General features: G+C 36.0%; 1 protein-coding gene across 4 annotated transcripts in view; it reads right to left on the reverse strand.

The window, feature by feature from the left end:
- PDLIM5 (PDZ and LIM domain 5) overlaps window positions 1–25994 on the reverse strand; it is a 222054-nt gene that overhangs the window by 146865 nt on the left and 49195 nt on the right. For all 4 annotated transcript variants that reach the window (XM_039241296.1, XM_039241295.1, XM_039241293.1 and 1 more), the window contains exon 3: window positions 6298–6449. In XM_039241296.1, the coding sequence (XP_039097227.1) occupies window positions 6298–6449 (152 nt within the window). The remainder of the gene's footprint in view (window positions 1–6297; window positions 6450–25994) is intronic.

Below are 25994 nucleotides of genomic sequence, written 5' to 3' on the forward strand. Positions count from 1 at the left end.
TTTCAAAATTCAATCCTTCTAGAACTTTCACTTCCAATCATAATAAGTTATATACACAAAATGAAGTCTAAGGAACAAAAAACCCCCACAGATCTGTCACTACCAGTATTGTAAAAAACAAGGAAGATTTAAAAAGTTATATATATTCTCTGTGATTCTGAGAGGACTTAAAAACATAAATAAGGACAAATACAGAAAGTATTTTTTTATGATTAAATGCTGTTTGAATATCCATCTGACCTACCTTTCACCTTAAAGTCAGCAGAATAGTACAGGGTACTTTGCTAACCTGGCACAGTTTAAGATAACTCCAATAAAGAAAGTCCAATTTCCTGATTCACTCAGCCAAAATAAGCAAACTTAAGTTAGTCTGATCTAAGAGCAAACTCTAGGGAACTTACCCATTTACAGCTGAAAAATCAGAACAAGAACCAGAATTTAAAGGAAGTTAGAAATCACCCATGACTTCATTTTACAGTCAAGAAAATTAAGTATCAGAAGTTTAGTGACTTCCCCCAATTCATACAGTAAGTTAGTAGCAAGTTTATCTATGCTATGCAAAGGATTACTGAAATAAAATGAAACAGTTAAAACCCTTATTCATAGAATCCAACTCTAATGTAGTTAGTTAATAGCTATTAAACATCAAAGTTTTAGAAAGTAATTTTTTTTCTTTTGATAACAGAAATACATTTTAAAACTAATCTAGCTGGACCTGGATAAAAGTATAGGCCAAATGCAATTGACATAAGGACACTACTATTTTTCTAATTTCCCCAAGAGAAAAAATAATTTCAAATAGAATTTTTCACTGTCTGGTTGTAGTACTCTTAGGATCAATTCCAGTTGTAGGGGGAACAAAAAGAGAAAGCAACTTCCAATCCTATTCCAGACAAATTAAAATGAAATCTCTATATGAATTAGATTCCCAGAACACAGTGAATCAAGTCTTATTTTTTTTAGGATATCACAGAGAGAGAATATATTTGCTTTACTAAATACCCCAAAATTGGATGAGATAGAAAAAAAATAGTTACAAAATAACCTTAATCATAAGCAAGTATCTTTATCCTACTTTTTCTTATCTAAATCCTATTTCAGGATATTGAGATTGGGCCTAAAAAAGAGATCAATTAAATATATAACATACTATATATTTATTTAATAAATATACATATCAGTAATACTTCATGCAAAAAAAAATTTCACAAAACAAAATTCCTGGTAGCCTTAATTTCAAAAACAAAAGTGGCTTTTCTCTTCTCTTCTCCCCCTGAGGATTCCTGGGTAGAGGAGAGCAGAACTCTACAGCAGGGGCAACCATCCAGTGTTTGCAGCGCCAGAAGGAAAAGGCAGCGCCTCCACCAAGGCGACTTGAGGAGAAGCTTGCCCTCCCCCTCTGTCTGGCCCCTCCTTCCAATAATGTAGTCATTTCTCTCCCAAACCTTGCCGGTAGGTCTGGGCAAGCAGCTACCAGCTACAACTCTTCAAGGCTTTCTTACAATTTTTTTTAGGTCCAGGAAAACTTACATTTGATTAAAAACATGACAGGGATTCACAAGGCTATACAAGTTCTGTCCCATCTCAAGCCACTTCCTGCTGCCGCTGTGAGGTTACCTCTTACCAGTCTACCTTCACTCACTCTGCTCCAGGCATACTGGCCTCCCACGCAGGGCCACTGCACCACCTCTTCCCTCTGCCTGGGACACTCACGACCCACAGATCCAATAACCTTCTCACCGAAGCTTTCCTAACCATTCCCTACCCCCGCATTCCCTACCTCCCTTACATGCTTTGTTTTTCCCCATAACACTTACCACGGTGTGATATGATACATGCTTTTACTTACTTGTTTATTGTCTATCTCTACTCACTCAAAGGTCAGCACTGTAAGGGCAGAAATTTTTGTCTGTTTTGTTCACTGCATGTCCCCAGTATCTATAACAGTGCTTGGTACATAGTGAAAGCTCAAAAACTATTTGTGGAATAAGAATATGATTCCTCCAACTTTGGGAATTAATGCTGGTATCCATCAAATATTAATTAGAGATTAAGAACACAAAACTATTCAAGATGCTGTTAAATACAAATAGTGCAAAAGCCATGGTCTTTGCTTTCAAGGAGTCTAGCTGGAGAAGCAGAACTAATATACATGGAGTAATTAGTTAATTATATAGACAGTATTAGGTATAACTATTAACTAATTAGATTTATCTGTATGACTCATGGAATGTGCCTTGTTATTCCTGGTTATCCCTAGCATATAATTAAATGCTGAATCAAATGGTATAAACTGGTCATAGGAGTTCAGAAGAGAAAAAAAATGAATGAGTTGCAAAAGAAATGACTACGGGCAGATAAGGTCTCATATGGGCTTTGTGTATGTAGAGACATTTGCTGGCAGTAGGTCGGAAGGCATCCCAGGTGAAGTGAATTTCATGAGAGGGCAGGCAGGTGAAAGACAGAAAGAAACCTATCTTTTAAAAAAATGAAGGTACTCACTGATGAGTAGTGATGATCTGGGGAGGACAATATGAGTCTAGATCATAGAGAGCCTAATCCTCTAAGCAAGAGGACTCAAGTCTAGATGTAATCTCATAGCTGTATCCAGGCTGGGTCCACTGGAACCCTTCTACCAGTTTGGTGCAGCAACTCATGAAATGCTGCCAATGGTTCACACCAGCAACTTTCTGTGTAAACAAGAGAAACTACTTCCTACCCTCCCCAGCATGCACTTGCGCACGCGCGCGCACACACACACACACACACACACACACACACACACACATTTCCACAACAATTGGTGGCCAATGACTCACAAATGCAAGGGAAGGGAGACATTTATAGTCCAATTTTGTCCCCAAGCTCTCTGCCGGATCAAGCTAAGGCTAGATATCCCCTGAATTACTTGCTCATCTCAGTTTCTTCCTCCCAATTCTGCTTTAGTCACTCTGTTACAACATTTCAAAAACCTTTCTTTCCTTTTTCTTTTGAAATTAAAAAAAATTTTTTATTTTAAATTTCTGACAGAAAGAGAGAGAGAGAGAGACAGCATGAGCCGGGGAGGGTCAGAGAGTGAGGGAGACACAGAATCTGAAACAGGCTCCAGGCTCTGAGCTAGCTGTCAGCACAGAGCCTGACACGGGGCTCGAACCCACGAACCGTGAAATCATGACCAGAGCCAAAGTTGGACGCTTAACTGACTGAGCCACCCAGGCGCCCCTCAAAAACCTTTCTTGATATATTACTTGTACATGAATTCTACCTCAGATTCGGCTTTGAGGAAAACTGGATTAAGACAAGACTATAGAAGGAAGTACTACATACTCACAAGGAAAAGTCCATGTTTATGAAGAAGAGAGTTACACAGCACAAAGATAGTTGAGGGTCATTCAATTTAGAAGAATACAAAGCAGTCAGGTTGGTGATAGATGGAACAAAAAGGGTAAGGTGACTGGAGGCCAATTAAGGATGCTTGTGTCAGTGTGCATAAATGGCTCAGTCGGTTAAGCATCCGACTCTGGATTTCAGTCACAGCTCAGGTCACAATCTCACCACTGTGAGACAAAGCCCTGCACTGGGCTCCACGCAACAGCACAAGGCCTGCTTGGGATTCTCTTTCCCTCCCTCTGCTCCTCCCTCACTTGCATGTTCTCTCTCTGTCTCAAAATAAACTTCTTAGAAAAAGGATGCTGGGGCACCCGGGTGGCTCAGTCACTTAAGCGTCTGACTTTGGCTCAGGTCATGATCTCACAGCCCCACATCAGGCTCTTTGCTGATAGCCCAGAGCCTTGAGCCTACTTAGGATTCTGTGTCTTTCTCTCTCTCTGCCCCTCCCCCACTTGTGCTCTGTCTCTGTCTCTTAAAAATAAATGTTAAAAAATAAATTTAATTAATTAATTAACTAAAAGGATGCTGTTGTCAAATTTAGAAATAAGTGGAAGTAAACTATCTGCTTTGAGAGAAGAGAGAACTTAGAAAGGGATTGGTCTACATACAGGGAAGAATTGAAACTAACTATTCAAAGTTTTATTTTTTCCTTGAAAGGCAAAAAATATTTCTTCAGTAGTATGTTAATGTTAAACCATAAGTTCTGTTAAATGTAAGTATCTTTTCAGATTACCTAACACAAGAAGTATTCAAAAACTTGAGAATTACAATAAGTAACAACAGGGCTCTAAAATTCTCCCTCATGTTTTGGGTCCCTGAATATCCATATTCACAAATATGAAGATTATGCAGTATCTCCAAATGTTTATAACCTGTTAAGTTTCCTATGTAAGTAGCTTAAAATAATCTTAATTAAAAGTCAGTAACAGATTACTTAAATTGGAAATATATCCAAACAAGGTAACATCTGTTTTTCATTTATTCTTAGGGGACCCAGAAGTATTTTCAACAGAAAATAAGATACTGGGTCCTCGGTCATTAAATAAGGAGTATAATGTGAAAATAAGTAGGTTGATACGAAAGAAGTGATACACAGCCCATGAAAAGAGCTTATACTCTACATAAACTTTCAACTTTAGAATCTGAGAAACAGCCCATCACCGTCTGTATTACATGTTTTATTTGGTTAAAATTTCAGACACATTAAACTTCTTGGCTTCATGGTATCCTTTCAAAATTCATACTTACTAAAAATATCTATAAACAAAAATGACTACTTTTCATATAGTTAGTAACAATAATTTTGTGTTATATGTCTCAGTACCTAGAACAGAAAGGATAATACAGAAATAGAACTTTTTAGCAAGGTTATTTTTTCTCATTGACTCCTTCATATGCATTAAAATGTATATAAAATGTATACCTAACAGCTATCAATATTTAAATACAAATAACCTTTGACCAAATAATCCCACTGAAAAAAATTTCTCCAACCAAAAAAAAAAAAAAAAAAAAAAGGCAGGGTCAGGGGAAAGACTGGTTACATCAAAATAAATCTGTAAGTCTAAGTTCACAAGAGTTTCTCCTATTCAGTTTTTAAGACCAAATTGATACTCTTCCAGACAAGTACATAAAATTTACCCTGTGTATTTTAAATAGTCAAGGAGAGACTCCAGAAAAAAAAAGGTTCCATAGCCAAATATGTTTGGTACCACATATGTTATTCCTGTCTTAAAAATTTATAATATACATGGGGCGCCTGGGTGGCTTAGTCGGTTAAGCATCCGACTTTCGCTTAGGTCATGATCTCGCGGTTCGTGGGTTCGGGCCCCGCGTCAGGCTCTGTGCTGACTGCCAGCTCAGAGCCTGGAACCTATTTCAGAATATGAAACACACTCTCTCTGACCCTCCCCTGCTCAAGCTGTCTCTCTCTCTCCTAGAAATAAATAAAACATTAAAAAAAATTAAAAAAAAATTTATAATATACAGAATAATTTATGGAAGCCTCTGAGATGTTTCGAGGGAAAAAAATGATGTCTCCCAAATGTTATAGAATTAGAGAACATGTCTGTAATAATCAAACACAAGATTTACTTAAAACCCTCCATACCTACCTGATGATATGATAGCTACTTTCTTCATAAGCCTAAAGGTTCAGAGCTATCATTCAGTCACCTTCTCCCCACTCCCCTTCACCTCCCTTCCCCTTATCACAAGATACTGCAGAGTAGTCCTAATGTTATAATTCATAATAATCATAGGCAACTTATTAAAATATAATTCTTGGTCCTTTCAGATATTCTGATTCTGTCAGTATTTTTATCAAGCAATCTACATGATTTCAAGGCAGGTCAAATGTTGAAATGCTCAAAATGCCTGATACATCATAATCAATGAGATGACTAGCTATGCTATAACTAAAGCCAGAGTAACTTTAAAAAACAAAAACAGTAAGTTCAGAAAATGTGCATTTCAAATGAGTACATTAAAAATTTTTTTTTCTACCCAGGAAAAAGAGGGCAAAAGACATACTAAGAAAAGCCAAACCAGATAATACCCTCTAATATACTGCCCAGAATATTAAGGCCAAGAGTTTTATCCTATAATAAGAATTTTAGCCTGTATTCTATTGAGAAATTTCAGGAAATCTTTTATTTTCTAAAACTATACATACAATTTTTATGAATACATGAATACCTGTCTTTTCATGGGGAAATAATTCAAAGCTTTCACCAATTTTTCATACTGTTCAATTACTCAATTTAAAAGCCTTTATGTTTTTTAATTTATCTACTTGAAACAGTGGTAGTAGAAACTTCTTGTTAACACCATGAATCAGATACACAAAAACACATTCCTCAGTATTGTTCTCACTCCGAGGTAAAAGAAAAAAAAAATGCAAATTACCTTTGCAGAGTCATATTCAAAGAGCCTGTACAACCCTTAATCTTGTTCTGGGCTTCTAGATGAGTCATTCCATGTGCACTTATTCCATCAATGGTGAGAACCACATCGCCTATTCTTACATTTGCCTGGGATGCTTTGCCGCCATCTTTTAGCTGTAATAAATAGATTTCATTAGGAGTGTCACTCTTTAAAAAACAGAATAATAAACGCAGATGCGGGGCACCTGGGTGGCTCAGCTGGTTAAGCATCTGACTTTGGCTCAGGTCATGATCTCACGGTTCATGGGTTCAAACCCCGCATCGGGCTCTGTGCTGACAGCTAGCTCAGAGCCTGGAGCCTGCTTCAGATTCTGTGTCTCCCTCTGTCTCTGACCCTCCCCTGCTTACGCTGTCTCTGTCTCTCTGTCTCTCTCAGAAATAAATAAAACATTAAAATAAATAAATGCAGATGAAAATTATAATTCTGTATATTAAAAGAAGAGTATATTAATATACTTTTAGACAAATTAATAAAACGTTATCTTAACAGGTAGCAAATAATTTTCCTGTTTATTTTCTTAAATTCTTATTTGCTAAATTTTCTGAAAAAGGTTCCCTGATAATTTCTCTACTTCTTTATTGTGTAACAGTAGCATGTGAGTGTTATGAATGAGGAAGAGAAGTAGCCAAGCAAAATACACTTTAGCATCTGTAATGTGAATAGGGTACTTAAATTCCTTCAAAAATAATAGAACTCTTTAAACAGCTGTATTTTTGAGCACAAGGAGCAACACAGACAGAGGATCTACATGAACATTCTTGTTGAGTCCAATTAATATCCAGTGTTTGGGAAACTGAATTCTTTTAGATCACAGACCCAAATATCTTTTACACGAGACATGCTTCCTCTTCCAGGGGAAGGAAACCAGTTGTGTCTGAGACTGTCAGACATTTTTGTGTACCAGTCTTTAATCCCCAATTTTTCTTCCCTTCTCTATAAAATTTTCCATGTTCACACTAGTTTGATCTCCTTCAAAGTTCATATATACCTATTTCATTGTTCCAAAAGAAGCAAACTAAAAGATTTTATACAGTTTCTATTTGGAATGACAAAAAAAAATTCTGGAAATAGATAGTGGTGATGGTTGTACAGCACTGTAACTGCACAACACAAGTGAACCGTACACTCAAAAATGGTTCACTGTAACAATTACTATAATTTTATAAAAAAAACAAAAAAAAAACCCACACAACTAAGTATTTTGGAGAATATGTTGCTAAAATTACTTCTTTTTAAAAAACTATGTCCCTCTACAAACAAAACATGAATGGAGTACCAGAATTCATAATTTGGAAACAAAGCAATAAATACAATGGTTTTTTGTATGTTCAGTTTGGTTAGGTTTTGGTTACTACCAGTTGTCAAACTCCTTCTTCTGAAAAATAATGATCAAGGCAGACCAATCTTAGTACATGAGAACAAGTACCTGGATCTAAAATCAAGGAAACAGTAGTGAAGGTTAAACCCATCAAGGCAGGGCCCATGTCTGTGTTTTCTCTCCACTATATTCTAATGGCTAGAAATACGCCTAGCACACTACAGGCCTTCACAGAATACACACTGAATGAATGGATGCCACAGATTTATTACTTAACACTGGTAATGGTTTGTTTAAACTGTGAAATTACAAAAAACTAAAATTTTACATGATTAGAAATTTCATTTTAAAATACAACTATCAAGTGATCAACATAGTTCTTGAGATTAATAAGGAAAAATACCTATTTGAGCAAAGATATATGAAATCTCACAGACACAAAGTATAAAAAAAATTTCAAACCTTTCAAATGAAATATTCTCTATCACATATACAGTATAATGTGATTGCTTTAATCTTTACACTAACAGAAGTAATCCTTTCAGCTGCTGAGATATTTAAGGGTAAGAAAAACTTATACTATGTTGACACTAAAGAAATAAAATTTCCAGAGTAACAAAACAGATAAAAATTTAACTCTCACCAAACTCATATCATATTATTTAAACTGTCGAATAAATACCTTTTTGTCTACAGTTGTAGGGGACCAGTAGTATTAGTCATCTTGGATTGTTGCCATTAACATCTTTTCTAAATCCCTAACCATCTTCATTATTCAATGCTCAGGTCTTCTCTTCACACAATTTAAACTGAAGATCATGAAGAGCCTGAACTAATGCTGGACTTAACAGTGGGAAGGCTCAACAAATAGAAACAAATTTAAGACCTGTGAAAGATGGCATCTTACTGAATACTCCTATGAGCTTCACTTATCCCCAGAACCACTTCCTCAAATGATCCACCCATTAGAAAGATAAATGGGTTTCTTTTCTTTTTCTTTTCATTAACTGGGTAGAATGCAGTACTATAACGAATTGTTAGCAGCTAAGGAAGAACTACAAGGTCACTCATTATTTATATAATTCATTTTTTCTTGGTTTTTGCAAGTAGCTTGCATTAGTTTGAAACAGTAATAACTTTCTGTCATCAGTAAATCTTATATATATTATATGCCAGCCGTAAGTGTATGTGTATTTCATAAATGCACAGTGTGTAGGAAGGAAGCAATAGTGGGAAGCTCCTGGGTCAAGCTCAGCATAAATCACACTAATCACAAGCAAATGCTTCTCCTTTGATCTGGAGATGCATTTTTCATTACTGTTGCATAATTTTCCATAAACTTAATTGTAGCTGTATGCTTCTTTAAAAACATTGCTTTGTGGTCTCACTTCAGTTGCAAGCAAACACGGCTGGACATGTTGGAACTACCTCTGGGCTTCTGTTTACAAACAAAGAAATGAAGGTAAACTAGGACAACTATAAGCTCTTCAAGAGAATGAGCCTCCTCATTAACCTAGATAAGAAAGGCTGTAATACTGACCACCCACATGTGGACTAAAACCCCTAGGGATGCATTTTAACCTTTATCTGCAATTAGGATGAAGTTTTCTCTTGAGAAGGAAGTCCAATCTTCAGTAAACAAATGGGCAGACGGTGTGTGTGCGTGTGTGTGTGTGTAAAGAAAAAGGTACCACAGACTTGGGCTTCCCCCATCTTACTTTGACTAGGAAATACCCAGAGGAAAATTTTCTTCAGTCATTTTAGAAGAGTAACTCTTCTCACATAGTATTTTTCTGTCCTGAGAAAGAAATGACCCAGAAAAAGTAATTAGGACTATTTACTGAGCAACAACAGTAAGTAAGCAACTTTAAGAGACCCTTTATCTTTCTTTGCCATTATCAGGTAGTTTTAGTCTGTCTTACAGATGGAAAAAGAAGCTTCAAAGGGATTAAATTGCTTGCCTATGTCCATACAGCAAGTAAGAAAACAGTATAGAGCAGAGGCTTTGAAGTCAGGCAAACATGAGTTCAAATTCATGCTCTGCCATTTCTTGATTGTGTACTGTGAATTTACTAGTCCTCCAAAAGCTTCATCCATCTCTCCTTGAAATGGGGACTACAATTTCACCTGCCTCACAGAGCTCTTGAGCAGATTAAATAAAACACCAGGAAAATACCCCACAATGCAAAATAAAAGCTATTATTATAATAATAATTATTATTATACTATGCCACCAAATCACATAGGCTGGACACCTGCTTCAAGGACCTACAGTGTAGATAAGACAGCTTTTCAAACTGACCAGTCAGAACTTCTGGCTTCCCCTTCCCTCTGTAATAAAGACCAAATATCTCTTCTTCACCTACTGTCTTCTTTCTGCTTCTCTAAACCTAAACTTTTCCTTTATTCAGCAACAGAACGTGATATGTCATAGGATCGGAACCAGCTATGTCCTCTTTCTGTGCTTACAACTACCCAATTCTGACTTTTCCAAACTCTATTCTCATAGGATAATGACCTCCTCATATCTCTATTTCCCAGGTCAGTTAGGGGTTGCCACTATACCAAGAGGCCAAAGAATAAGAATCAAGAAGACAATAGTGGTGAAGAAGCCTTGAAATGGGGGGTCAAGAAAGGACAGGAAGGAAAGAAGACAAGAACACACTGCAAGAGGAACAAAGAAGGACACTGGTACGAGGGTAGAACAGGGAACCAAGACTATGAGAGAAGAAAGGGTCCCGAGGTAGCCTAGGTTTGACAAACTAGATCCAGGCCTTGCTTCTGGGTATATTGTACACTCGTGTGTGCATGGATAAAATAATATTTAAATTGAACAGAACATCAAAATAATAATTAATCATAAAAGCTTTTACACTTTGATTTGAATAAAGTAACCTAAATGACTACTAATAATAACTATGATTTAGAGCCAATTAACTCACAGTAATACTAATCTGTCATTAAACATGTCATTAACTTTACTGTACTCAAGTAAAATTTATGATTAACCTTGCCCCCAAATGCTTAGCCTCCACACAAACGTGTGGTTCCAGCAGCATTTCTTCTAAAAACTTTTTTAAAAAAGAGAAAAGTAGCACCACATCCTAATAAAATTGCATTAAAAGTAAAATTTTAGTATCTAAAGAGAGCATGCCACTTAAACAAAAATCTCAAAATATACAAAGTAGAACATTTATCCATAAAGAAGTATGCTTTGGGGATTCATAAGGAGTTAGAGATACACCAGTTAGACTAACCCTTCCCTGTAGCTATTATCTCTTGAGAGCAAGCACCTCACAGAAACAAAACAATCACAGAACTTGTAGCAAAAAACAAAATCAATGAAAGCATTATAGAGCTCTCATTTTTAAAAGTTAAAACCCAATATGGCAGATATCATTTCAATAAACTTTAGCCGTCTAAGATTTCCCTTTAATATGAGCATTTAATAGAGCTGCTAAATTGCCCTAAGCTTCTTCATAAAGACCAAAATGTTTAGCCATAGCAGTAACTCCGACACTGTCTTAGAATTCTCTAATGAGAAGAATCCTTCCAAATCATAGAGAATTGATGCACATAAAACCTCCACAGGCTTTCCCTTGGAAATAACCCAGCAGTTACAAACCTCAGAAAATAGATGTCAGCAATAGAAATAATTTACTGTAAATATAATGCCCAAATATATTACAGAAATCATTTTATAATATGATAATACCATTTAATAGTCAGATGTTTAATTAAGAACAATTTATGCTGGTTCAGAAAATTACTTTGGTAATTATCCTATTATATTCTATGGGTAACAAGTGGGAGACAGGTACCTATATAATGAGCCACAAAAAATGCAAGTTTTCAACCTCTGCCTCTTTTCAACAAATATGGAAAGCTTGGAAATGTATGACCCTAACACCATGGGTATGACAAGAATGCCCTCAGATTTATTAAATGTAAAAAAGGAAGACATAAATATGACAGCCATAGAAAGAAACACTACCAGAAATTTCCCATGTCCAAAAACCATGGGAACTAAACCATGGGAAAATAAAAGATGTTATTTTTCTAACAGTGCTGTTACCAAAATGTGAATATACTAATAAAATTATATCAATCTAACCAACAGAATTTTCTTGAGGAAGGGGAAAGCACGGAGGAAAGCCTTATTTTGAAAAAAAAAAAAAAACACTTAGGTAATGAGCAATCGTTAATTTGTTTTAAAGTGAATTTTCTAAAAAATACACCTTAAAGTATATTTTCTAAAGTATATTTCTAAAAAAATTTGAATCCAGACATATAAGTCTCTGGTTGAAAGACTCCAGGTGTTTATCTCCCACATACTTCCCAGAATACCATGATGTGCCGTTTTGCACTGCCATCCGCCCACCCCCCCCAACAAGAAACTCCTAAGAATATAGGAGCATTACACCAAAACAGAGAACTCAGATTACCTTTCCTGCCAAACAATGAGTGCTACCCCGTCATCACCAAATATCACAAATAAACAGAAGTGGTAGAGTTTTTGGCCACTAAAGGGAGCAGAAGTAAAGAACATTTCAGAAGTGCTGAATTTGTTTTTCAAACATACCCTTTAAGCGTTTTTTAAATCCCAATGTATTTACTGTCACTCTTGTACTTATTAATCCACCTGACAATACAATGCTCAGCGCTGAAAGCTGTGCTGTCTTTCATGATCTATTGTTCTATAGTGGTGGCACCTCAACCAGCCTGTATATACAATTACATGTAAAAAGCTAAACTCTGACCTGGATGTCTAATGTGAACATGCCCTTTGCAATTTGAGGACACTCTGGATTCTTTTAATACTTTAATACTTTCTTCTGTAAAATAAAATGATTTGGCTTTTTGTATGTTATGACGATGAGATAAAATAATCACTGAGGTCTCTCTGTGAGTAAATTTGTGAACTCCTGCCTGACCCATGTGAGCAGTGCTTACTATAACTACATGGACTTTATTTTCTGGCTTATGAGTCAAACTGTCATCAATTTTATTCAAAAGTCTGAGAATAAATACATACACCTTATATGGTAGCAATAAAGAGAATACTTTAAACTGTGTGTCATTCTGCCTCACAAAACCAAAGGAAGTAAGAGGGTAACTATGCCTTCTCTTTATGTAGTCACTGAGCTACCTAGTTCCAACACGGGGCTTTTGTTAATAATGTTTGTTCTAATGATCTAAATCTCTACTCCATGATGAACCCTTCTTTATTAAAGTAACATCTTTATTCTTCTTGACCAGCATCCTAATAAAGTAGAAACATGCCTTCTTAAACTGTAAATCACTATTAACATACCACATTAACACTTTCATTTTATAGCTAATCCATATAGGTTTATATCCAGAGACTTAAGGTAGACTGTGGTTAATGTGACTATAATTCTACCAGAAATGTGAAAAGTTACGGTGGTTTACAAAAAGAGTACACAAATATCTCTAAACCAAACAAATTTGTTAATTACAGAGATATTTGTGTTTTTATGTAGTCCACTTGATAATAAGGAAAATGGTAATAAATGTCAAAGATAACTATAAAATTTAAAAATGAATTGGTCAACTCTAGTTTACCTGAGAACAGATTAACACTGTAGTTGACACAGTTCAATCCTCCCTCCTTACTAGGTTCTGTTCAAGGATGAGATGAATCCCCTAAAACTGTGCAAACTGTGGGCAAGTATGCATGTATTTTCCATTGAGTCAGTCCATAGCTTTCCCCAAATTCTCAAAGGCATCTATGACCCAAAAAAATGTTAAGAATGAATGATTTAATGAAACCTTAGAACAGTGTTTCTCAAAGTGTGGTTCCTAAACTACCAGGAGCAGCATACTTTTATGACACAGGGAAAAAATTCACTAGCCCTTCAAAAACCACAATCTAAAGTTCTTTTTTTTTTTTTTTTAAGTTTATTTATTTTGAGAGAGAGAGTGTGCATGAGAGCAGGACATGGGCAGAGAGAGAGAGAGAGAGAGAGAGAGAGAGAATCCCAAGCAGGCTCCAGGCTGTCAACTCTCATGAACCATGAGATCATAACCTGAGCCGAAATCCCGAGTCACATGCTTAACCGACTGAGCCACCGAGGTGCTCCAAAAATGTTTCAAAACAAGAAATCCATTAGCATCATGACAATTTAAGAACTGAAAGCAGATTTAATATTTATTTAATGTGATACAAAATCATGACCTCACATGCTAATGGCAGTTAAAATCATTAACATTTAATAAGGGCCTATTCTAATAAGTCACTATACTTAATACTGAATTCAGAAAAATTATATAAAGAACTGATGTGGCCCTCTCCCTTAGCTACTATTTAACTTTTCACATGTGTATGTAACTCTCCATAAAGCAATGCTCCTCAAACAATCTGTGGTGAAAGACACTATCTGTGGGGAAAGTTTTTCCCCCAATCTTCCTTATACCAATTCTTCTGTAATCCATAACAAAAGACAAATTACTGGAAAACAAAATTTAAAGAAGCCATACAAAATATAACACCAAATTTCTTATGAGATTCAAAAGACATATATTACTCTGTCAAACTACAAAACCTTCTAGATACCTACTCTATTTCTGTCCTTATTTCATCTCAAACTGTAACCAACAGTTTGCTGGTCTGCAGACCAGAAGGGTGTTTTTTCTAAACAATGATTGTGCCTTTTATGTCTCTATAAGTCTATTGTACATGGATTTAAAATGAAGATAGAATGGGGCGCCTGGGTGGCTCAGTCATCTAAGCGTATGACTCTTGGTTTCAGCTCAGGTCATGATCTCACAGACCTTGGGTTCAAGCCCCATGCTGTCAGTGTGGAATCCACTTGGGATTCTCTGTCTCCTCTCTCTCTCTCTCTGTCCCTCCCCCGCTCACAGGTCATACACACATGTGCATATACACACATGCTCTCTCTCTCTCAAAATAAATTAATTTTAAGAAAACACAACAAAACATTTAATGAATTAACCAAAACAGGCTATTGTTTATTAAGTTAACTTATTTCCAATTTTCTTTGTTCTTATGTTAAACATAAAGTGATGATAATATTATACATTTATTATGGCATACTTAATTGACATTTTCTTTAGAAACTTTTTTTTAATTTTTTTAAGGTTTTTAAAAATTTATTTCTGAGAGAGAGCGAGAGAGACAGCATGAGCAGGAGAGGGTCAGAGAGAGAGGTAGATACAGAATCTGAAACAGGCTCCAGGCTCTGAGCTAGCTGTCAGAACAGAACCCAACGCGGGGCTCTAACCCATAAACTGTGAGATCATGACCTGAACTGAAGTCGGACGCTTAACCAACTGAGCCACTCAGGCACCCCTAGCAACTGTTTCTAAAAAGATACACATTTAACTTTTTGATCTATGATATTAGAATGCCAGCAAGAATATTTGCAACCATTTATAATTCTGCAAACTATGCATGAAAAGTGTTATCCAAACTCTTGCAACTCTTAGCATTACAAAAGAAACCTGAGGGTAATTCTAACTCTACCACTAACAAATCCTATGACCCTAGGCAAATCATTCACATCTCTGGCCTCATTCTGCTCAGCTCTATGACAGAGCTGGATCAAATGTTCTAGGGCCCCTTTCAACTCTAAACCATAATATCGACATAGACTACCATCTCTCATTAGTCTAAACAGTAATTACTATTAGTATCCATTACTTACTCTGGCATTAAAATAACTTTCGTACTATTCTCTAATTACTTCATATATATTATTTTTATTTCTCTATAAAAACATTAAAATGACAAACATGACTACTTTTCAAAAACCTAAAACTGTATCAACATTAGAAACCCAAAAGGCTAGGTTTCAGAGCTTACTAGGAGAGAACTGAATCTAGCTTATCTTAATTTTCAGATCCCAAATGATTTTTTCTTTTAGGATGAATATCAATTCTTATTATATAATTAATTTAATTTTAGAATATTTAATTCTAAGGGACAAGAATCTTCCTACTTATAGTAGCTGAGCCTTCTGGCATTTAATGCTGAATCATGCATTCATTTTTTCATCATACATTTACTAACTGATTACATATGGACCAAATGTTAATGACTATAAGAATGAATTATTAGGCTAATGGGGAAAGCAAATATTAATTAATTCCACCATTTAAGAAATACTTGTCAAGTGTCTATTATGTGCCGTGTTGTTCTAGGCATAGTGATACAACAACAAACAAAATGAGGTCCTTCCCTTCATGGAGCTTAAATTCAGTCAGGGAGAAAGAGACAATCAACAAATAAACATGAAGATAAATAAGATGTCAAAAGTAAGTATTAAAGAAGAAAAATAAAGAAGAGGAAGAGGAAAGTGTCAGAAGATACTCTTTTATGGTAAGGTAGTCAGAGAAGACTTTCTGGGGTGATGACACTTGAACAGAAGTCAGAATGAAGTAAGAGAAAGAGCCATGAGGATATCTAGAGGGAACGCACTCTAGGCAGCAAGACAAGCCAAAGTAAAGGATACTCTGGGACACTACAGACTAATAAATGTGTAAAAGCTATCAACATAAATACTGGACTTACTATACCTAGATAACATGAAGAAGGTTTCTCAGAGATATGAACAACTCTGCTGAATGCTGAAATACCAGTTGGAATATGCAGAAACAAATGGGAGTGGTGTTATGTGCTTCAGTGAAACACATGGTGATATGAAAGTACTACCATTTCCAGGGTATGGCAAGTAGTTAAAGGTGTCTACATTCTCGGGAGAAGGTGACAGAGAAACCAAAAGCCCAGGTTGGCTAGCTTGCCAAAAGCCATACAATAATGGGTAGAGTATGCAACAATAAATAACTTCTGAAGAATCAAGAATCTGAATTTACCTTTTGCAGTTTTTTTTCTTTTTTTTGTTTGTATCTTGAGAGAGAGAGAGAGAATGGGGAGTGGGGCAGAGGGAGAGGGAAAGAGAGAATCTTAAGCATGCTCCACATCCAATGCTGAGCCTGATATGGGGCTCGATCCCACGACCGTGAGACCATTACCTGAGCAGCAATCAACAGATGCTTTACCAACTCAACCACCCAGGCACCAAGAATCTAAATTTACAAGCTGCTTCCACATCAGCTAGTGCAGTCTCCTTAAAAATGTCATTGCTCAGAAAGGACTGCTTACATATGCAACTATCACTCCTAGATGTGATACTGTTTCCAAGAAATCCAGGCCTGTCAACTCCTTGTCCCTTGCAGTACTTCCCTATTGTGCACTTGTCCCTCCTCCTGAGAAGAAAATGGGCAAATCCTCATTCCATTCCTATCTCGGGAAGTGTGGCCTCAGCTTCCTTTGTACATCTGTAGCCTTCCAAAACCAAGACCCATCAACACTTAGACTAAAGAAGTTAACATTTCCATACATGGGGCTATTTTCTTCATTCTCCTCACAATTTGTTGAGAAAAAAAAAAAAAATCCTAAGGATCTTTTTCCTTTCAGTTCTCATTGTATAGGACAGAACTACCCCCAACAGCCCTGGGAGGCCTCCCATGCCTTCTCGTATAGCTCCAGGTTTATTTTTCTAACCCAATAAACTGGCCTTCACAGTTGGCTTTTATCAAGATAGCACCAAATGTTGGTAGATCACTTCTAGCACTCTGGTCTCTAGTCACAAAACACTGATTTACTCTAAACGTTTCACCTCCTCCACAAAAAGCAAACACACGATCACAAAGAACAGCTAGAAATGGAAAGGAAATGTTCTTAGGTCAATACCACTATTTTCTTTTTCCCTTTTTTAAACTAAGAGTAAAACAGACTAGAGCAACAGTGAATGATTCTTGTTCCAGTGCAGTTGGTGCACCATATGTTTCTGAGCTTTGGGTGACACAGGATTTGGCAGGGGACAGGCTGCTGACAACAGTTAAGGAAAGTTTACTAAGCAATGTCACTGTTCACAGTTGTGTAAAGTCTGCTCGGGGATGGGAGTGAAGGAATGGGAGGGGCTAAGATTTTGGTTTGCCTTAGGAGAATATGCCTGAAGCATACTGTCTGCTGTTTCATCTTCACTCTGTTTCCCACTTTTAATAAATCTAATCACCTCTTCCCTTCAGAGGAAGGGTCCAGACACAATCAAATGTAGGGATCACACTAAAGCCATTAATGTTAAAGAAAACAAGAATTTACTAACAGAAGTTTCAGGTAAATCTAGTAGGATCTATATGAAGCTTTTTTTGTAGATATCAAAAATTACCACTACCAAATGTCAGTCATTATTGAATGAGAGATCAATGTACTTAAAAGTCTTTGGTTATGTTAGAGTAGCTGACATGGGTTCAATTCTTTCAGTAAACAGTTAATACTGTTACTGAGTTAATGAGTACATAAAATATACCAGTGCATAAGGAACTGCGTGCGTGGGGGGGGGGGAAGGGTAGGAATAGGAGGTAACATAGTTATATTTTTCAATTTTTAAAAGTATGTGCAATTAACAGATAACATTTATTAACACTAACTACCGTCTCTTTACAAAATCATTCATTTCCACATGTAAAATGACAAAAGATCAGACACAAATGCTGTATTTGCTCTTCAATCTCACAGGTTAACATTCTGTCTTACCATCACTTCAATATACGCAACATCTATTCCAAAGTTAAATATTAAGAACACATTTCCAAGAAAATCTATCTGGCAACCACCTGGTTAGCTTAGTTATTATTCTCTGCTGGCAATTATTATAAGACATTTCTTCAACTTCCAACCGATATTAGAATATTATTTCAGTTAGAAAACTTTTATTTCAGGAACAAAAGCCTCTAACTAGTCCACGAGTTGTCCAGCTACTCTGTTTAACACAAACATAAATGAGAGATCATGATGCTCACATGTAATGTCTAATAGGTCAGAAATGCTGAGGTAAGAAGCATATTCCTTGCAACAAATTCTTTAATCACAGGCACACTCGACAGACTAAACATTGTTCTAACACCAAACCAATGGAATAGAAACATAAATTTTTTACTGAGTATTCTCTCAAGAGTTATAGTAAGCTTCAGGGGTAAAGAGTTTTTCAAATAACTGTTATTTTCATTTTGTTGCATTTTATTTTGTTTGGAAGAAACAGTTCAGAAGAAGGGACAATAGGCATTTTGCTCTACCTAAGTGATGTGCAAACCAGAAACTCCTTGAAGTAATGTTAAAGATTAAAAAAAGCACCAAAAAATGAGATATTACGCAGCCTTAATTAAAATGGACCTTTTAATATATTTATTCTCTGCCCTCCCAAATCTAAAACTATATTTAGGCATTTGATTAAATGCATAAAATTTCCTTTCTTAATTTTCACTTGATAATTACTATACAATCATAAAAAGTCATTAACACAAGCTCCATTTCTTGAAGTTGATTCAATATTTGTTTCTAGCAACTTTTTTTAATTTAAATTTTAGTTAGTTAACATACCGTGCAATATCAGTTTCAGGAGTAGACTCTAGTGATTCATCACATACATATAACACCCAGTGCTTATCATAGCAAGTGCCCTCCTTAGTAACCCATCACCCATCTAGTCCATTTACCACCCCTCTCCCACCTCCATCAACCCTCAGTCTATTCTCTATTATTAAGTCTCTTGTGGTTTGTTTCCCTCTCTCCTCCTCCCCCTTCCCCCCTTCCCCTATGTTCATCTAGCGCCATTTTACAGACTTAGGAGGTATGTATATCAATTTGCAGATGTTAAAAAACAGGGTATAAAAGAAAGTACTATGCTGGGCTGTGGAAAAATGATTTAAAAGCTCTTTATTAACTTAAGATACACAAAATATACAGTGATAAATCTACAACCCAGTATTTAGATTCAAAAGCAAAGAAAAAAATCAAAGAGAAATTCAAATTGAAAAAAATTGGAAGGTTTGACAAGGAGTCCACAAGAATAAAATCAGAGTGGGGCGCTTAGCTGGCTCAGTCAGAGGAGCATGCGACTCTTGATCTCAGGGTCGTGAGCTCAAGCCCCATGCTGGGCGCAGAGATTACGTAAATAAATAAAACTTAAAACCTAAATAAAACTAAATGACTTCAGCTCAGGTCATAATCTCACGGACCCTGAGTTCGAGCCCCATATCGGGCTCTGTGTGCACAGTTCAGAGCTGGGAGCCTGCTTTGGATTCTGTGTCTTCCTCTCTCTCTGCCCCTCCCCTGTTCAACCTCTGTCTCTTTCTTTCTCTCAAAAATAAAAACATTTTAAAATATTAATTAAATTTAAAAAATAAGATTTTAGAAGGCCATAGTGCGACAGTCTGATAGGTTTTATAAGTATTTTTTTATCAATGTTTATTCATTTTGGGGAGAGAAAATGTGAGTGGGGGAGAGCCTGACAAACAGGGGGACAGAAATCTGAAGTGGGCTCTGTGCTGACAGCAGTGAACCCAATGCAGGGCTTGAACTCACAACAGTCAAATCATGACCTGAGCAAGCCAAAGTCGAATGCTCAACCAACTGAGCCACCTAGGTACCCCTTTATTTTTAGGTAATATAGTCTTAGGCTACACTTAAAAAAAAAAAATCATATTAGGAAAAGTGTTATTAGTTCCACTGTATTCTACATGTTAAGATAGTATCAGGAATACTATGTGTAATTCAGTACCAGAAATACAACCAGTTAGCACAGTGAAAGACCCAAAAGTTATATCACACAAGGAATTACTAATTAAAAATAGATGGTGTTGAAAAGACTGAGAATATAATTACTCAGTGTTTTACAAAGCAGTGATTCCCATACTTGGCTGATCAAAATCTCGCAGGGAACTTTTTATATAAGTACAGACTATGGAGACTCATTACAAAAGATTCTGATTTAGAGAGTCTTAATGAGGACCCAGGAATCTAATAATCCTCTGAGCAGGAACTAGGGCCCTTGGGTACAAGTTCCAGAAAGAAAGATTTCTTTTCTCGGAACAGTTAAGGACTTGAAAACATTCAGAACATTCCAGAAACAAAATGCTTTCCTTGCAAAGTAATGAGATTCCTATTTGGGTATGTCTAAGCAGAATGCAGACAGCCACGTGCCATGGGCACTATATAGGATATATGAATTTGAAAATGAAAAAGAGTAAAGTATTCAATAAATTATTGGTAAGTAAACAATTAGACACAAGAGTATCATTCATTACACAACTTAATTACACATAGTAAATGGTCTTTCTCCATGAAAATAATACCATGAAGTTCTGATTCTCATTACATATCATAGTTCAGACTATAAACAGTTTTGCTTTATGAGGCAAATGCCATAAAATGAAATATGAGTTTCAATCTAGCTAGAGTTCAGAGAACCTAGATTTTTATTATTTTATTGTTAAATAAGTAATAAACACAGCTTCAAAAGACACCACTAAACTTTCTGTTAAACTGTGATGATACTGGTATATGGAAGACATAAGACAGAAGGAGGACCTTTAGGCCAGACAGAATTCTGATTATTCAGGGTACTGTAAATCACCTCTATATAGGATATTTAAATTGTCCCATAAAGATGTAATAGTAATCACTCCAAACAGGAATAAAAAGATGCTGTGTGAGCTAACTAAACACAGTCAATTTCCCTTATCAGTCTGCATTTACTGCATAAAGCTTTCAGGTTAAATAATTTAATGTTATATCAAGTTACCACAACAAGCTGTTTAAGAGTAACAGAAACAAGCAAAATAGAGTGAGAATATAAAAGTGTAGAACTCCAGGTGGTCTGGAATTAGATGCTCAAATGACTTTTCTTGTGTGTTTGAAAGATAAAAAGCCAGCCTCATGTATCAAAGTTGGTACAGGTAATCAGATGTTTGGGCCTTTTAAAACAGGACTGTATCAAAGACTGGGTGATTTAATTGGTAGCCAAAGAATTCCTTCTGGTGGCCAAGTGACAGATACAAACAGCTAGGACGAAAAAGCAGGCAGATCTCTAAAATAAATTAACATACAGCCTGGGCAATGTCAGAACAATTCTTGTACCAATATGAAGGTGCACCATCAAAAAACAGCTTCCTCCCAAGTGATGTAGGCTATTATAGAACTATTATTTTGGGAGAGGTCAGTGAAAAATACCTGTATTACTCAATTTAAATGTCCACTGGCTTAAGAGAGTCTGAGGAATCTTTTGGAATAAGGAATTTTTGTAATAATAATTTAAATACAGAATTAACACTGAAGAAAGTTATTTGCAAAACTAAGTACGCCCATTACTAAATTCATCTGTCCTGAGCTCCTACAAGCCATTTAAGGGAAAAAAGTGGTGGGGGCTGGGAAATAGTTTGAACTATATATAATCCAAGGTGTCTTGCCACTCTAGCTAAGTTTACCTTTCCATGCCTGTTTTGTGGCTACTGGTTCCATGGAGATATGGGAAATCATTTAAGAAATATCCAACATCTATCATTTCCAATCAGTCATTATTACAAACTTCTGTTTGCTGCTTTAAAAAAACAACAACAACAACAAATTTTCAAAATGGCAAACCAGAAAGGAAGAAACCTCAACATGTGCCCATCCTATAAAATATCTGGTTAGTACCCACACCAGTAGCAACATCTACAGATAACTATTTCAGCCCACTATCCGGTGCAGACTTGATGCTAATAGTAGAGAAGAGGAAGAAAGGAAAAATAACATTGTAGAGTTAGATGTTTTACATGTATTAACTCATTTAACCTCACAAAAATGCTGCAGGGTAAGTACTAGCACTGCCAATCTATCAGTAAGGAAAGAAAGGCACAGACAGCTTCAGCTACTAGTCTAAGGTCACAGAGCTAGGAGGTCACAGCACCGAGACTGAACTCAGGTAGTGTGATTCCAAAGTCCATCTTGTGACCACCAGCTGAGCTGCCCTCTCACCTCACATCATCTGCCACTCTCCCTCCTGAGATACCACACTGTACTCTCCAGTTACATGCACAGGTTTTATTCTTGAAGTTTTATTCCTCAAATCTCATCTATCTGTTCCTCCTCCTTAGATAAATAAGGCTGGCTAAAGCAGGAGGGAAATCACTCTCCTTCAAACCTTAACTCTACATTGCTACCCTAATTAATTCATCCAACTTATCCACCTTCCAAGAGGAACACACATATCCAAGTACCACATTAATTAAAAAAATTTTTTTCCTCAAACCTTGTAACCATCCAGACCAAATAGAAAAGGAGAGAGAAAGCAGAGGGAGAAGAGGGAGGAGAGAGGAGAAAAAGGGAAAAGGAAGTGAAGGAAGAGAGAGAAAATGGCAGAGGACAGAATCCCCTCAAATCTCCTTCCTTCATTTTAAAATCCCTACAGTTCTACTGAGTTACTCTTAATCCAAAATCCAACTCATAAGACTCATCTGGGGAGAAAAGAGGTCACCCTCTCCAATTTCTGCCTTCAAAGATGGAAAAATTTTACCCTCTTTCCTCCCCAACATTTTTACTTTGTTGGGAAGGTCTTCCCTGGCACATCCTTGATGAAAGAGGATGGAAGCCCCTCTCTGAGGAGATGGGTGACGGAAGAAAGAGACAAGTCAAAGAAGTAGGTGGGTCAAGGAAACTACAAAGACTACAGCTGCTCAAAGTGTCTGTGAAAAGCTACTCTTTGAATCTCCAGTCTGTTTCAGGCTAACACTTCTAACAAAAATACAACAAAAAAATGGCCAGAAAAATTAATTTTAAAACTATATAAAATACAAGCCAACAATGTTTTAAATATTTATTTCTGAGAGGGGGGAGTGGGGAAGTGGCACAGAGAGGGGGGGACAGAGGATCTGTAGCAGGCTCTGCACTATCATCACAGAGACTGATGGAGGGCTCTGACTCACAAACAGTGAGGTCATGACCTGAGCCTAAGTCAGACACTCAACCTCCTGAGCCACCCAGGAGCCCCAAGCCAACCATTTTTATTATTACATTCAACAGACTTGAAATTATTGGGTCATATGGATGAAGAACTCCTGAACACCTACTTACAATTTCTAACTTATGCCATCACAAACTAATGACTCTATGGACAACACTGTGAATAACACTGTATTAGAATACTGAAGATCACTTTCTGTGCCCTAAATATCATACCTGAAAGAGCTTAAAAACACTTTTAGAAATTTAGAAAAAATATTTTTCTAAGTGTCAGCAGGAATTGTCAGAAGGGATAAGACAAAGAAATTATGGACAACTTTTAAAAATTCTCCCTTATACTCTGTATTTTAAAAATTAGTAGAATGAATTTTATAATAAATATATATATATGTAATTTCAATTGCTGTAACTTATGGTATATAAATTCATGAATACTCAAAAGATCTTTTCTGCCTTTTTATCTTTTTATGTACTTTCTTATATTATTCTTCCTTTCTTCACACAGCCTTCAATTCTCCAGTGTAGAAAGTTTTTAAAAATGTATGTAGAACTAATGTAAAATTTCCTGAAGATGGGTATTACGGGTATTGTTCCCCTAGTCTGGAAGCTCTATTAAAATGTTTACTGCGTTTACATATGTGCCTTTGGCTAAAAATTGATGACAGAATTCACAGATGTTAATAAAATTCACAACTTTACAAATACTATTACAAGGTTTAGATGTTCTGAAAGAAGCTGCTTTTGCTGTTAGTCACAGTGATTTATTCAGAAAAAAATTTAACTTTGAGTTATTTAGGTATGAACAGTTACCACTGTCAAAGTAATATCATTTTTTAAATTCCCCGCTATGAAAAAAGCTTTTATATTAAAAGAGTTTGCCCCACAAAGAACACATACAGTTATGAAAAGTATATAAACATTATTTTTCACCTATCAAAGAACTAAACTATAAATGTGATAACTGCATGCTGCCAGACTGTGGGGAAAGGGGTGCTTTCAAACATTACTGGTGGGCAATTTGGCAATGTGTATTAAAATTACAAATGTGTATATATGTTTTTTGATGCAGCAAGTCTACCTCTGGGAATTATCCTACAAGTATCCTCAAACATGGGTAAAATCACATACAAGCAGTTCTGCTGCAGTATAACATATGTGTTCCAAAAAACCTATTTGCTATGCAAAATCATGCCATAAGAATCTTATGGAAAAAACTATGGTTTATGGAGAATATATGGCTTAAGGGAGAAATAGGATTAAGGGTACAACACTGGGATTTTATCTTGAAAGAGACCAGAAGTTTGCTAGAAGTGGGCTATAGCCCCAAGTTGGTTATTGTGGCATGACAGAAAGAAGGGTTATCTGAAATAGAAAAGTTATAACACCAGATGTGGATGGAGGTAGCTCATAACACATTCAATGAATTAGGGAGACGTTTACAGTACGTGTGTTTTGTGTATTCCTGAGAGGCTCACTGCAGCTGGGTCATGTTTTCTATGTTCTTCTGGTTTTTCTCCCAGACTAAATCACACATAAGCAAATGCAGAATTCACATTATGCTCAAATTGTTCCCTGACATATCAATGGAAAACAAATATAATAAAAGAACTGACTGTATGTAGCACTGTTGGTAAAAGTAAGCTAAGAGAGATCTAAACAGTGAAAAATCTTCGTAGTTATAAAACAAAAAAGAATCAGGAATTATTTGTCAATTATACTTCAATAAAGCTGAAAAAAATGAGGAAGCTTCTAAGTAATGACAAGCCAAGATCTATAGATAAGCACAGATTAAGTTACCAAAAAAAAAAAAAAAAAAAAAAAAAGGAAGCTGGCAGAGAAGAGTGGGCACAAAATGCTGCCATTTATACAGGAAAGAGGAAAAATAAACACAAACTCACAGCTGTCTCTCTACATGCATAAAAAATTTCTGAAACGGTACTCAAAATATTATTAACCATGGTCACTGATACAGATGCTGGACACATAGAAGACAAAGGTAAAAGGTTACTCATTTGAAACAGATCAAATAACATAGAGATTACTTACTATACATGTTTGTTACACTGTTTCTTATTTGAACCTTATAACTTGAAATGTATGACTTATTCAATAGATAAATGAAATAAATGAACTTAAGTTTACTCTCAAGAAAGGGAAAGAGAAAATATAAATACTTTTTTCTCTCCATTTTATATTTCAACTCCTATAACTCAATAAAGAGCTGTGGTCATAGCAGTAAAAAAAGAGAATTATTTACATGCTTCTTGACCATAATAAATGTCTTCCACACAAAAGGCTTCACTTTTTCCAGAAATATCTATTAATATGAGGCATATTTAGGCAAAATTTGACTTAATCTTATCTCAATTTATTTTTAACGTATTTGAGCTTTCATTCATATAAGAACTCCTTTTACCTACCAAAAGTGGGACACAATGTCCAGCACTAAAGAATTCCATAAAATAATTTGCAATGAAGACCTGTGGGCTCAAATAAATCAGAAGTGAAAAAGGA

Source organism: Hyaena hyaena, unplaced genomic scaffold, assembly GCF_003009895.1.
Source record: "Hyaena hyaena isolate Hyena2069 unplaced genomic scaffold, ASM300989v1 scaffold_191, whole genome shotgun sequence".
Taxonomy (NCBI): domain Eukaryota; kingdom Metazoa; phylum Chordata; class Mammalia; order Carnivora; family Hyaenidae; genus Hyaena; species Hyaena hyaena.